Source organism: Chelonia mydas, chromosome 27, assembly GCF_015237465.2.
Source record: "Chelonia mydas isolate rCheMyd1 chromosome 27, rCheMyd1.pri.v2, whole genome shotgun sequence".
Taxonomy (NCBI): Eukaryota; Metazoa; Chordata; order Testudines; family Cheloniidae; genus Chelonia; species Chelonia mydas.
This window is the reverse complement of record NC_057860.1, coordinates 7,053,163-7,068,133: the sequence shown is the minus strand read 5'-3', so window position 1 is coordinate 7,068,133 and position 14,971 is coordinate 7,053,163. Positions and strand designations below refer to the sequence as shown.

The 14,971-nt window shown below is 55.4% G+C and overlaps 1 protein-coding gene across 2 annotated transcripts in view; it reads right to left on the bottom strand.

Annotated features, from left to right (window-relative positions):
• ACE (angiotensin I converting enzyme) overlaps window positions 1-1,038 on the bottom strand; it is a 61,488-nt gene extending 60,450 nt beyond the window's left edge. The window contains exon 1 of one of the 2 annotated variants that reach the window (XR_006287650.1): window positions 656-1,037. Coding sequence is in view for 1 of the 2 variants with exons in the window: in XM_043536723.1 (XP_043392658.1) it covers window positions 656-868 (213 nt within the window). In the remaining variant the exon portion in view is untranslated. Of the gene's footprint in view, window positions 1-655 lie in introns of both variants that reach the window. The other variant, XM_043536723.1, reaches the window with a different exon arrangement.
• Between the last annotated feature and the right edge of the window lie 13,933 nt (window positions 1,039-14,971).

The window sequence follows — 14,971 nt, the reverse complement described above, 5'->3', positions numbered from 1 at the left end:
GTCTCCAGAGCAGAGCCAGGCAGGGGCACGCGTCCGCCCCAGCACCTCCCGCCAGCAGCCAGGGCACCGACCCGCGGCATCCCAGCGCCGCGGGGACACGGGCAGGGAGCTCCGGGCACCGGGCTCGCCGCCGCCCCGGGGAAAGGGCCGCACCTGAGCCGCTCTCCAGCATCCCCGCGGCTCCCCGGCCGGGCTCCCTCCAGCCGCTCGCCCCGTCTAGTTTGCAGGGTCCCGAGCGATGGCGCGTCCCTGTCCCGTTCCCCCCCCCCCCCACACACACAGCTCCCAGCCGGTCCGAGTCAGCTGCTCAATCATCCCCCCCCCCCCCAGCCCCTTCCTCCCCGGCAGCCCCCCGGGCACCTCCCCAGGGGGGTCCTCCCCGTGCCAGCCCCCAGGCAGGAGCGGCACAGAGTCAGCCCGGGGACCCCGGGGCCAGGCGGAGGGGAGGGGTGCCCCGGCTTTCCCCCGTGCTCGATGCCCCTAGGCAGGGGCGGGGGGATGGCACCGACCCTAAATGGCACCTGCTCCCCCCGGGAGGGGCTGGGCGGCCCTGGGGGGGGGGTGCTCTGTGCTGCAGCCCCCCCGCTCCCCCCACGCCAGCCAGCGGCGTGGCCCCAAAGACACCCCCCTTGGAGACCCCGCCCGGGGCTCCTACCTGGCGCTGGGCGTTGGGCTCGGTGAGGTTGGTGTTGTAATCCCAGCTGGCGGACACGCTCCGGAACAGGACCACCTCGGCGGAGCTGTTGTACCCCTGCGCGAAGACGGCAGCCCCCGGCTCGCTGGCGCTGGTGTCGGGGGGCAGGAGCCCGGCTTCCAAGGCCACCGCCCCGCCGAGCCAGAGCAGCAGCAGCCGCAGAGCTGGGGGCATCCTGGCACCCGAGCGCGCCTCCCGCCCAGGGGTCTCCCCGGAGCGCCTGGCCAGGGAGCCTCCCGCAGCGGCCGGCGGCTTATAAGCTCTGCCCAGACCCTGCCCACCGAGCCGGCCTCTCCCAGCAGATAAGAGGGAACATGTTACTCTCCCTTCCGCGGCGCGCAGCGGGAGCCCGAGCAAAGAGCCACTCGCGGTGCCAAAGTCCTTCCATGCAGCGCAGCGAGGGGAGGGGAGAGGGAATTGGGGTGGGGGGGGGGAGAAGGGGAGTGGGGAGGAAGAGGAGGAAGGACGAAGGGGAGAGAGAGTGGGAAGGAGGATAGAGAAGGAGGAGGGAGAGAAAAGAGAAATGGGGAGGACAGAGGAAGGGGGAAGATGGAGAAAGGGAGGACCCGGTGGGAAGGAAAAGAGCAGAAGGAGGGAGAAGGGAAGATTGGCGGGCACTGGGACCTGGATCCTTAGAGCTCCATGAAAGCAGGATCCCTGCTTCCCTGGGCCCCTTGCCCTCCAATTCCATCTCCAAGGGAATGCCAGGCGCTCCCCCTCTGGGCAGCCAGCTGCCTCCCCATGCAGCCCCCTGTGCCCGCCCGGAGCCCAGCTTCCCTGCGCCGTCTGCCAGCTGAGGGTGCACAGAGGTTGGAGGGCAGGGAGCCACACTGGCCTGGGCTGAGCTGGGATAGGCTCATCCTCTCTTTGGAGTTTCTTTCCTGTCTCCCTCCCCCAGTCTCCCAGCTGAGCTCAGGCAGACACTCGGGGTGGCTTTGGCGAGTCCCCAGCTGCAGGCTGCAGCCCAGAGCCTGCTGGTGCTTGGAGAGGTGCAAACTGGAGTCCGTGGAATCCCACTGCTGTGAGCAAGGGGAGCAACAGGCCCCAGGAAGAGCCTTTGCTGAGCCTTTGATCCCTCCAGGCCAGGGGTGCGTGGATTTGTTCTGCCCTTTTCCTGTGGATAGGATCCTCGAGGGGGTCGCCAGCCCCCTTTTCCTTCTCCTAGCGCTAAATGGGAGGGGGGTCCTGGCTGGATCCCAACGAGATGTGGGGAGAATCTGGGGGAATATGGGAAATGGTGAGAAGCACTGGCCTATTCTGCATCTGGTCAGGTGGAGATCAGGGCTTGCGTGAGTTTCACAAGCCAGGTAAGGTGGGGGTGGTGCTGGCAGGATGGGGCTCACATGCAGGAGGAGAGCGGTAGATTATACCACCCCCTTGGCTTGGCTGAGCCGCCTTTGACCCAGGCTGCAAGTTCTGCTGGGTTTCTATCAGTGGCTGGCCCGTTCCTTTCCCCTGCAGCCCTCGCTTCAGCGTAGACAGATCGCGGTGCCGTTCCACCCCGGCAGCTCTTTTGTTCCCGAGCTCCATGAGCTGACAGCTGGCCAAGGTCACCTTGGCCAGGGCTTGCACTGGGCTACTGACCACCCGTCTCATCACACGTCCCGAAGTCGTCACTTTCCTTCTGCCACTGAACTGAGGGTGTAAAGCTTGTACCTACCCACCCAGGAGCAGGCACGTAGCCAGCTCACCCAGTCTTGCTGCAGAGGCCGGGGACATGGCCAGCACCCATCTACACAGCCACCCTGAAACGGGAGATACCTGCACAGGTGGCTGGCCCCTTTAATGGGAGACAGCCCAGCCTCGGACACACACACACACACACACACCGGCCCCCCAACACAATTAGCTCATCTCCCAGAGGAGGGAGATGAAGAGGGTCATCGTGGCACTCAAGGGGTCAGACGTTAGCCTGATGAATAGCTAGGCCAGACCTCCTGGGAGCAGGTTCGGCAAACCCGTGAGAGTCCCTGAGGTAGGGTCCGCAGGGAGATCCCTGGGGGGGAGACAGCGCTGAGCTAAAAGAGAGTCCAAGAGCAGACCATGAGAAGGATTCGGGGGCAAGCAGCCTGGGCAGTACCAGGTTTACAACGGCGCCAGGCCCACACTCGGAAGGGGCCCATAACGACTACATGGGGGCCCACAAAAGGTCAATCCTACCCGGAGCCTGGGAGTCTGTGCCTTATAACAGATCTGGAAAGGACTTAAAGGTAGCCCAGAAGTGGCTGAGAACGGAGCCGGGAGGTGGGCAGAAGACTAGCCCAGGAGGAGCAGAAGCATCTTTGTTAGCTTGGACTTTTGTTGTCGTGCAAGGGGTTGAATTTGTTTAGTGACGAGTCCGCGTGGTCACGCTGCATCACCAACACTGCCCCATGTGGAGAAGCTCAGGGGCGGGAGGAGGAAACTGAGGCAGAGACGATTCAGGGCCGCCCCATTCCCTGAGGCAGCACTCAGGAGGCAGTGCCCCTGTACAATGCCGTCCTCCCCATACCCCTCAATGGGGTCCAGGATGTAACTGCCCCATCATTTTCTATTCATTTTGTTTTGTTTCCCCACCCAGCAACCCTGGCACTGACATCAGCTGTCCCTGCCTCCCAGGGAATGCCTCCCTGCTGGGCCTGGGAGCACTCTCCCAGGACAAGAAAGCCAAATAAAAATCACATCTGTGTCTCTGGCTGCCTGTGAAAGGAGAATAAATCTATGCAGCAAGGGGTTCCTGATGAGCTGATGAAAAGAAGAGAGACCACCCCTGTGGGACCTGGTCGGCAACACATAGGCTCTTTACACAGCCGATCCTCTGCTGTCAGAGCACAGGGCTGGGAGCTAGGAGACATGGGTTTTATTCCTGGCTCTGCCACTGTTTCACTCAGTGACCCTAGGCAGCCCACTTCCCTGCTCCCTGCCTCAGTTTCCCCATCTGGAAAATGAAAGTCATAATGCTGACCCGCCTTTGTAAAGATCTAGGGAAGAAATGCACAAGGGCTAAGCATTACTATTGAGGGCTTCTGCAAAGAAAACCTTCTGGATAGAAGGATCTTTGTAAAGAGAATCCCATGTCCCTGAGTCCCCCTGCGAAATAAACCATTGAGTTAGGGAGGACTCCGTAATTGAGCATCTGGTTAAAAGACACCTCTCCCCCGCACCCGAAATCTGATTGGAAGATGGCCTGTGAAAACAAGAATCCTTGGATATTTAGGTCGTCAGCTCCTTGGGGCGGGGACTGTCTGTGCTGTTTGTACAGCGCCTTGCACGATGGGGTCTTGCTCCAGGACAGGGGCCGTGAGACACTTCTGCAACACAAGTAAAAGTCAGACTAATTGTGGGTTAAAGCTGGTTAGTTCTCATCCGCTCTACATGCAGGAGATCTGTGCTCTCAGCGGTCTTGCTGAGAGCAGCAAAGCCCCACGGCTGCAGGCTGTCGGCCTTCAAAGGGCTGCGCCCAGATGTTCTTGCTGAAATTCTGTGCGGCTCTAGGCACCAGCCTGCAGAGTGCAGGGATCCAAACCCAGCCCATGGGGCCTGATCTGCAGACAGCCGAGCACTGCAGCTCCCACTGACTTTCATTGGAAGTTCAACATGTACTCGCCCTAGGGGGCGTAGCTATGGGGGGGGGGGGGGCTGTTGAGCCAAGCTGCTCCAATGGGAGCTTGAGCAGCACACTCCCCAGGGTGCAGGGGGAGAGGGCAAAAGATGCACCATGGTGCAGCCTGCTCTCCTCCCTCACTGGGGCGCTGGCCCAGCCCTGGGGTGCCCCTGAGCACAGCGGCTGTGCCCTCCTAGCACCCCGGGAGGTATAAACCACCTCAAAGGAGGCAGGGCCTTGGCTCACCCCTGCTTGGCCATCCGCGCTGACTAGACACTCAAGGTCAGCAGGAGGTGCCCTCCGAAGGGATGGCACAGCAGATGTGCCCCCCCCATACGTGCCTGGGCTCTCAACGAGGGGCGTGTGCCTCCTGAAACCCAAACCCTTCTGCCACCTGCAACATGGGCTGGCGCCCATCAGGCACAACTGAGCCCTGAGCAGGCAGGCTGTGAAACCCCCACCCCTTAGCAACATGAGGATGGTCTAAAGCTTGTAACCAAATTCGACAGGAGACCCTGGCCCCAAACACAGCCCCGAGTCCTTCTCCTGCAAGGACGGCTGTCATAAATCCATTCCCTTCCCTTCGACGTAGTGGTATCGTGCCTGATGTTCCCTGCACCACTGAGCACCCTCAGCGCCCATTGACAGCAGCTGGAGAGGTGGGGTATTGACCCCTCAGAAGATGAGCCCCACAGACCCTTTGATCCAAAGGGAAATGTTTCCCAGCCCCAGGCTGAGATTTAGGAGGCCCAGGACGGAACATGCAGTCTGCTTGGAAGGAGGAGTGGGGCAAACGTGGCTGAGGGAGGGGCTCAAAGGTGAAGCCTCCAGATTCAGAGCTGCTCTAGGGGCAGAATAGCACCTGCTGTAAATCAGAGCAGCCCCAAAGGTGCTCTAATTTACTGCAGCCCCCCAAGTGCTGCCTCTGGGTTGCTCTGCATTCCAGAATATCTGAAGCCGCATACACTGAGGACAACCCCCCCTGGCCCTGACACCCCCCAAATGGCCCCAGGGCCCAGCTTTGCTGTGTAGGGGCACGACTGGTGACTGTGTGCTGTGCTTACTGAATGATTCTTTCCTAGCCTCCTGCCACACAGCTCCAGCTCCTGTTCCCTGCTGAGCAGCATACAGGGGCCAGGGCTGGAGCCAGAATCAGTCCATAACACAATAGGGGCCCGGTCCTGCCTCCCAGGAACACCCGTCCAGCCCTACAGACTGCAGTGAGGGGCTGCATGGAGAACAGGAGCTAGTTGGAAATGAGTGACGTTTGCACATGAATGAGTTAGTAGAAGAATAAACAATGAAAAGAGCAAATACAAGTCATCACAGGATCCTTTCCTTCCTGCCGAGAACTGGCTCCATGCTGGGATCCCCGTCATTCCTAGCAGGCTAGTAAAAACACCGGCCTGCGTTTCACCTACACCGGGAAGCGTTAGGCATGTGGAATCTGACTCCATGTCTTAGGTCTGAGATCTCAGCTAATGGGGTGGGAGAGAGGATCAGTTCCGGGGGCAGGTTAGCAGCTTATCGCCCTGTACAGAGCATTCACAATGACAAAGAAAAACCACATTGAGCCAACTGTTTGGAACTGGCGACAGCGCGGCTCTAGCTATCTTAGGGGGCCTCTATTGCCAGAGTATCTGAGTGCCTCACAAACTTGAAGATATTTATCCCCTGTAACGAAGGGCAGCGCAGTTATTCCTATTTGACAGATGAAGACGGAGGTACAGAGAGATTAAGTGACTTGCCTAAGGGCACATAAACAATTAGCGACAGCATGAACAGAACCCAGGTCTCCCAAGTCCTATGCACAGGCCCTAACTCTTGGCTGATCATCTGTCTACTGGGCTAACAGAATGATCAGTTCTAGCTTGCTCTCCCAAGCTGGCTATTAAAGGGTTAACTGGGCCTGGACTTGCTACTTCCTCTTGATTAAATAGCTTTCCCTGAACAGGGCTCCCAGTTCCCCCTGTGGATCACACCCAGGAAGGCTGCGTCCTCGGGTATCCACAGGCTATCCACAGAGCTGTTAAACGACCCTTGGCGGCAGACTGAGCTCTCTGTGTGGGTGAGTCACGCTAGGACGGGATGATGGAAGCCGCTCATAGGCTAGCGGCACTCCCTGGTTGATGGGGCACTAAGCAAAGGGGAGGGCAGCGATTTGCTGAGGGAGTTAGGTGCCTACCGCCCACAGATTTTTTCAATGCAAGTTGGAAGCCTTAATCAATCAAATCTGACCAGTTGGCTCAATCTCGGGCAGTCTATGTGGGCAGATAGCAGAGCAGATGAGACCTCCTCTGTGATGAGGCAGGCCACCCATGACAAACCTCCTGCTGCTTGCTCCCATGTGACAGAGCTCACCTCCTGCATAGCATCACCCACTGCTTCCTGCACCAAGCCCATAACTTCTCTTTAAGCTCTTGGACCTAAAGCCTGCAAGTAATGGAGAATCCACCAGGTTCCTCTGTAGTGTCACATCCCTAGAGTTAGGTCTTCAGCTTGCACAGGGACTTGTGCTTACCTTGTCAATAAGCAGGGGATTATTGGTTATCTGTGGGGCTGCGCGTCATGGCAGAAACCAAGGACTTGGCTTGGGAGAGAGTGTGCCGTTGTAGTTAGAATAGGAAAGAGGGACCTTGGCTGAGACCGGACACTGAACCATGCTGGGCCTCTGAAATGGGGACAGTCTTTTCCCTGCCTCATGGGGATTATTGTGAAGCTTCGAGGGATAATGTTTGTAAACTCCTCCAATAACTGGTGCTCTAGAAGTTTCGTGCAGCTCCCGCTGCAGTCTCTGGTTGGAACTAGTACTTAGCCATGCTCTTGACATTGCTGGTGCTCCTGGGGAAGGAAGCCGGCAGATCCCTGGGGCAGCTCCAAAGTTCTGCTTTGCCTCACACGGCGGGTCCATTCAGTTAAACTGGGGTCAGGGGGAATCTTCCCCGCAAGGCTTTCACATCTGATCCGCTTCTCCTCACTGTCGGTGGCTCCCTTCAGACCTGTGGGTGCTGCTCGTTTGCTGGCTGGAGGAGATGACATAGTCATGCAAAGTGCTCCCGTGTTTTGGAGGGGGCTGAAGGTGTTGTCCCAGCCCCAGGATGCTGCTAAAGGAGATGGCAGCTGGAAGCAGAGCCAGCAATTCAGTAGGGGGCGCTCTTCCTTCTGAGTCATTACAAAACCCGTGTCAATGCTGTGCTTCCAGAGATGCAACCTTTGGCATGAGACTCGCAACTGAAGTCCAGACCATTTGTGGGCAACAAAGTTCCTGTGAAGCCGTTCCCAAGAGTGAAGGTGTGAACCCTGATGTCCCAGCCAAATTCTACACCAGGCCGTTATACTCTGCCTCCCTAAGCTCTGCAGTTTCAGCGGACGGGGGGCAATATTCGACGCTGCCACTCCTAAACTGTTGTGAAGGGTTGCTGTGCGCTGTTAAAAAGTGGCCAGGTTCTATCCCAGAGGCAGTTGCATGGCAGCAGTGGTTGCAACAATATGTGTGGAGATCACGGGACCTGAAATATGCGGAAGAAATGGAGGAGTTTCATTAAGATCTTAAGGAAGGATGTGAAACGCTTTCCTCCAGAGCCACAGGCGTGACTGTGGTGCCAGTGGAAGGAGAAAGCAGAAAGGCAAGGGAGCTTCATGAGTCACTGTCTGGGTCTAGGGAGTTTGTGGATTTGCTGTTAGGAATCAAGCTTGGAGACCCTGCCATGCCCAGCAGATTGCAGCACTGAGACCAGGCTCCGAAATCCCAGCTGGGACACTATAAACAACTGGGAAAGCGGAAGCTCTCCGAGAAATTCTGTTCCCAAATGGGCTCAATGGTTGGAGATGTAGGACACGCCTTTGGAAGCTTTAATTAATGAGGTAGGATTTGGGAGAGCTTGGGAGTGTTATGGAAGGAGAATTCACTTAGGAAACTTGGGGCCTTGAAAGCCGGCTTGAGAAGGGCCAGCTGATTGATGAGTCACACTACTCATTGTTTCCATTCATGTCATGCTGCGGGAAGACGTCAAAAGGACAGGCCTAAATTCAGCTTCCATTCTCAGCTACACTGGGGTAAATACAGAATAATTCCACGGACCCCAGTGAAGATATTCCAGATGAGCGCGGTCTGAATACATCCATGGATGGTTAAATATCTTGTGGGCTGATAGCCCAGTGTAGCCCCTGGAGAAATCAATGGGAGTTAGACAACTAAACCCCTGTGAGGGTCTGGGCCCAAAGCCCTCTCTCATTCAACACAACAATAGCTTTCCCACAATGCATTGACAGTGAATTGACAGAGCCACTTCCAGGGGTGAAAAGACAACCTGAGCCTCAAGGGTCTCTCTGCTAGCAAGGCGCCAGCCAGTGTGGAGATTTCAGGGGTGGGGCCTCTCTGGCCAGGATCGTCTTCTGTTGAGGAGTAATTCTCTCACCCTAGTCAGAAACAAGGAGCAGGCGAAATCTCTGGAGGAAGCTAGTTCTCGTTAGGTGTCCAGCCCAACGAAAACAAGAGGGCAGGTCCATCCGTGACTATTAGCCGGGTGGGGCAGGGAGGCAAAACCAGGCTCTGAAGTTTTCCTAGCCCCTGTTTGCCAGAAGCTGGGAATGGGCGACAGGGGACGGATCACTGGATGATGACCTGTTCTGGTCACTCCCTCTGGGGCACCTGGCATTGGCCACTGTCGGAGGACAGGGCACTGGGCTGGATGGACTTTTGGTCTGACCCAGTCTGGCCGTTCTTATGTTCTTAAGCCATCAGAGATACGTTTGGAGAAACTTGCAAGGATGCAGATATTTATCCAACCCCCTGAGCAGTCTGAGGTTTCCTATCGTGGGTTTTAAGGCTCAGACCGATACTGAAGGCCTCTAGGCTTATTTTTATTGCTTGTTGCTCTCTTAAAATGTCTGTTCATGCAGCAGGCAGAGAGCGTGACACACATTGAAGTATAATGAATCCACATGGGGCAGACAACAGAGTAGATACAAATCATTTACACACATGGGATACCAGGGCTTGAAGTGCTGTCTGAAGAGCTCTAAGCCGCACTAGCACGTGAACTGAAGGGAGCTGCACCTTAGCAGCACTGGTAATGGATCTTCTATACTCTGTCGCCAGTTGGGAAATCAGGAATTACTTATTCATCCACGCAAAGCCAGGAGGTTATAATAGGTTGTCTGGTTCTTATGCTCGTGCTGAATGTATCTCAAGGAGAGAAGAAGGTGAGACTGTTCTGGAATTCCACTGCCATTGCTCCCAAGCCGACCCAGTTGCCAATTTAGGTTGGATGTATTCCTGGAGGATTCATCACATGATATAATCGTTAATTAAATATTAATCTTTAATTCCTGGAGACTCCAGGATTATCCTGGAGAGTTGGCAGCTCAGCTTCCTCTCACCTTCCATCTGAGATTCTCAAAGTGCTTTGCAGACATTAAGGAATTACTCCTCAACAGAAGACGATCCTGGCCTGTGACTGGCCGAAAACAGTCACATGACTGGTCAGGATGTCTCTGATGTTCGGCTCCTCAATAATTCCAAGACCTGGGGCAATGTCATTCAAGAATGTGTGTGTGAAGAGCTGGAGGTATCTGAGCTCTACCGGAGAGGAAAGGATGGTCCAGTGGTTAGGATGTGAAGCAGGGACTTAGGAGAGCCTAGTTCAATTCCCTCTTCTGTTATAGGCTTCCTGGAGGTAAGTCCCTTAAGGCGCATCTACACTGCATTGTAAGCCCAGGCTGTGGGCCCGGTGCTTGTGGACTTGATGGTTCCAAGCCTGTGCTTGAGCTTCCACACTGCACCGTAAACCTGGGCTGACAACTGCCAGGCCCGAGTTTCACAGCTGTGCTAACGGGCCTGTAACTGCACCTCACAGACCTTCTGACTCAAGACTGCCACTTGACCTGTATCCACACTGCAAAATGACAGGGTGGGACTCGAGTTCTGACCCACTCCACCAGCAGGGTCCTAGGACCTGGGTCCTGAGTGCTGGCTGATCTGAGTCACACTGATATGCGTGTGGCCGGAAGGGGGCCTTGAGCTCACCCCTGAGTCAGAGCCCAAGCTTCGTGTGCAGTGTCGACAGATCCCCTGGGCACAGCTACACAGCAGCTGGAAGGTTAAGTCCCAGGGTGGGTAGACATATCTACGTTAGCTCTCCTTGCTCCTAAAAACACCTAAAAATAGCCATGTGGCCACGCCAGCTCTAGCTGGCTGGCCGAGTACATATCCATTGTACTTGGGCAGCTAGCCTGAGCCCCCAGCCGTACTGCGACTTCTAGGTGTCGTGCACGTATGTCTGCCCGCCCTGGGAATTACAGCTCCCCTCTGTGCAGACAAACCCTTCACTTCCGTGCCTCAGTTCTCCACCCACAAAATGGAGACAGTTGGACTTCACTAGCCTGTATCGTGAAGGTAAATGCATTAAAGATTGTCAGATGCTGTGATAATAGGGGCCGTATCAGTGCCTTTGATCTCTGCTTCCCACTAAGCTAGCCGAGATAAATTGCAGTGTTCTCTGGACTTCTCATTTCATGACCTAAAAAAACCCTGTTTCACTACAGAAACATCAGGCTCTAATGAAAGAGAATTCCCAGGATGACCACTAGGCATGTTTGGATGTTACAGTGATTGATTTTGGATGCTGGGGTGAGAGATGGTCCAGATCTGTTGGATCACTGAATTAATCCCTTCCCTGTAAGAGAGGCATTGAACTGCGGCTGCGAAAGGACACAAAGAAGCTGCTTCATATTACAGGGAATGTCAGATCAAGACCTACTGAGATAAATGCACAGGTGATGTCAGTGCAGGGCCAGATTTTTAAGGGTATTTATATCCTCAGTGGACTTTAATACCCTTTAATACTCTCAGTGTCCCCCATTATGTTAAACGAGGAGGTGAGCATAGCAAGGGGAAGGGAGTTGCCACAGGTCATGCGGTGAGTCGGTTGCAGAGGCAGAAATAGAACCCAGGTGTCCTGACCCTAGTGCCACACTCTGATCACTAGACACCACTCCCCCAATATCAAGTTAAAGAACATACATGGGCTCCCCCTAATGGTAGGCTCAGCGGCTTCACAGACAGTTCCTTGCAAGGACCTGTTCAGAGCAGGTTATCCAGAGGGGGGCTATTGACACTGATTCTCCTCTGCTTTACTCTTCACTGCTACCAGAAACCCCAACCAGGAAGCCTCACTCCAGCTGCCTGGCCCCTGAGCCACCAGAGGGGGCTGTGGGTGGGGCAAGCACTCACTCCCCGCCAGGCTAAGTGTGTCATCTCCCCCCCGAGCCGGAGCCGCAGGGCCGAGGCGGCCTGTGTTCTGCTTCATTGGAACTCCAGGCAAAGCAGACAAGAGGGTCTGGAGGCAGTAAAGGATGTGGAAAATGTGTTGCCATGGAGACAGATGCGAAGACGCCCCTCGGAGAACGTGAGAGAGCCGGCGAGCAAGACAGAGCGAGGGAGCTCCGAGGCCAGTCTGTGCACCCACACACAGGCCTGCTTACGCGCCACGCCGGCGGTCCCATGGCACACACACAGCTTCACACACGTGCAAACAGACCCACATGCAGACCCACAGAGGTTTACACGGATGTGCAAGTACCCGTTGTGACAAAGTTCCTCCTCGACCTTCGTGGGTCTTGCGCTTACTGGCGGATTTGCTGGCCTTGGAGCTTCACGGGAGCCCTCAGCTTGGCCGTTTTTCTGAACCCACAGTCCAGGTCGACTCCTCCTGTGTCTGACCAGGAGTTGGGAGGATTTGGGGGGAACCCGGGCCCGCCCTCTACTCCGGGTTCCAGCCCAGGGCCCTGTGGAATGCAGCTGTCTAGAGTGCCTCCTGGCACAGCTGTGCGATAGCTACAACTCCCTGGGCTACTTCCCCATGGCCTCCTCCCAACCCCTTCTTTATCCTCACCACAGGACCTTCCTCCTGGTGTCTGATAATGCTTATACACCTCAGTCTTCCAACAGTCTATGTTCTCACTCTCAGCTCCTAGTGCCTCTTGCTCCCAGCTCCTCACACACACACCACAAACTGAAGTGAGCTCCTTTTAAAACCCAGGTGCCCTGATTAGCCTGCCTTAATTGATTCTAGCAGCTTCTTGATTGGCTACATGTGTTCTAATCGGCCTGTCTGTCTTAATTGTCTCCAGAAGGTTCCTGATTGTACCCAGGGAAAAGGGACCTACTTAACCTGGGGCTAATATATCTGCCTTCTATTACTCTCCTGTAGCCATCTGGCCCGACCCTGTCACACCGCCCACACACAGGTTCACCTGTATGCAAATAAACACACATCTACATACACAGGTGCGTGACACATGCAGCTTTACACTCCAACCCCTCCACTGACACATGACCACGCAGACCTAAACTCAGATAGAAGCTCATGCGCACAGATTGCATACGCACGCGGCACCGGTTGCGGCACATTTGGTGGCTATGGTAGCTATTTACTGGGCCAAGTGGCATTGTGCAGCTTGCTTCTGTTCTGCAGTGAAGCAGGGACGGAATTCGTTATTTCACTCCATTATCATTCTTATTCTGCTTTTAATTAATATAAAAATGCGTCCCTGGTGCAGCCAATTTAGCCTGGCCACCCAGGGAGAGGGATAAGATATCTCACTCCCAAATATAATGGGAAACTTACAGGAATACCACACACATCCTCACACACCCATATACCCTCCCTCCCTCTCTCTCTTTCACACACACACACACACACACAAACTCATTCCGACCCCTTCTCTTGAAACACACGAACAGTCTAGGCCCAGATTATGCCTGGCCTCTGAGCTGTTCATCATCATCTAGGGTGTCCAGGTGCCTGGTTTTCAACCAGAAAGTCTGGTCGAAAAGGGGACCGGACAGATCTCCTGACCGGACACCTAATGTACGGCTACTGCGGGCGAGGGAGGCATAGAGGCAAGTCCCTCCTGACCCAAGTGGGAATAGGGAGTGGGAGGGGAAAAGCAGTGAGCGATGAGGGGAGTGGGGAAGAGGAGTGGATGGGGGCAGGACCTTGGGGGGAAGAGATGGGGCAGGGGCGGGGCTTTGGGGGAAGAGGCGGGGCAGGAGAGGTTCCAGCACTCCTGCTGGAGTGTCCAGTTTTTAAATATTACCCCGTTGATCATCATCATGTTTATTACGATCATGCCTAAGAGCCAGTTAAGCACAGTGTGCTCCATTGGACAGGCACAGTACAAACATAGCATACCAGATGGTGCCTGCCCCAAAGGAGGGTGGGCTGACAAATCCACAGCCTCTGTGGGAGGGGAGAGGGGCGAATCCCAGGGCAGGACGATGGGGTTTGTGTCCTGGTGTGCCTAGGGCGTACTCCCTCCCTGCTCATAGCCGCAATCCTGAATCCACGGGACATCAGCTGTGGACACAAACCACAGGTGGCTGTTGCGTGTTTGAGATGCGCCAAAGCCGGAGTGTGGAGAAGGCTCACGTGCCAGGGGGTCTAGCGAGGAGACTTGGTGGCTCCTAGCCTGTGATCATGGGAACTTGGGTGTTGTTTAGATTAACCTGTGTTTAGATCGCAACAAGCCTCAGTCAAACACCAGGCCCTGGGAAAAAAGGTGGGGGGGTGTTGTTTCCTGCGGTTACCGTAAGAATTTCCTGGCAGAACGTGACGCTCTGCACACCCTGAGGCCCATTGTTTTCCAGAGGGGACTGTTCATGCGGGAGTGGGGAGGGATGCTGCCAGCTCTTTTTGGACGGAAGAACATTTCACGCTCTCTCCAACTTGAAATCCTTGGGCCCAGCGAAGTGACGGGGAGTTTGGCCATTAACACCAATAAGGCCAGGATTTCACCCTTGGTATTTGTTCCCTTTGGGGGTCCCCCCCCCCCCTCAGTTCCCATAACCTGAAGCAACAGTCACTGAGACTGGGAAATCCATTATTGCTTTTTGTGTCTGTGAAGAATCTGGTGACCAGGAGGGGGACTGGAAAACAACCAGACCTGGCGCGGGACGTGCATCACAGGGCTGAACACGTGCCAGGTCATCGAGCTGGGGAAGACAACTTCCGAAGTGCCAGCTGAGTCGTTGTGGGGGCACGTTTTTAGTACTGCCAGGGGGACAACCCTCTCTGATTGGCTGCTTTCCCCACTGGCTTGCCCACCCCCTAGGGAAGAGCTGCCAATCACAGCTGCTGCGGAATTCTCTCCCCTCCCATCAGGAGCTGGCACCGTTTTCGCAGGAGGGGAGATGAGACAAGAGAAGAAAGGGTCCAGCTGCTCAGTGGGGCTCTGCTCCATCCTCCCCTGTGATGTGAACACTGGGGTGGCTTTTATTTGCTCCCCCCTTTTCCTTCCCTCCATGCAACACCTGGCCTGGGAAGAAGGGAAGGGGACCACACTGCAGCCCCACCATCCAGGCCTAGAAAAGTGGGAGGAGACCATGCTACATTCCCACCACCCAGGCCTGGGAAGCACCCACGGAGTCAGTGCCTAAGCACCCTGGGGCACAAGGGGGCACTTGGCAAAGTTCTTTATGATTTCTTTATGATGAAGTTTATGGCTATATGCAAATAATTTGCAAATGTGCAAATCAGTCCATTAATTAACTGTCATAAAATATCACACACAGCTACACAACCTTTGCTAGCTACGAACAACAAAGAAAGAACAAATATCAAGTCCATGGGGGAGGAGTGGGTGTGTGTGCGAGAGAGCATGTCTCATTCTGTAACATTCTGCACCCCAGT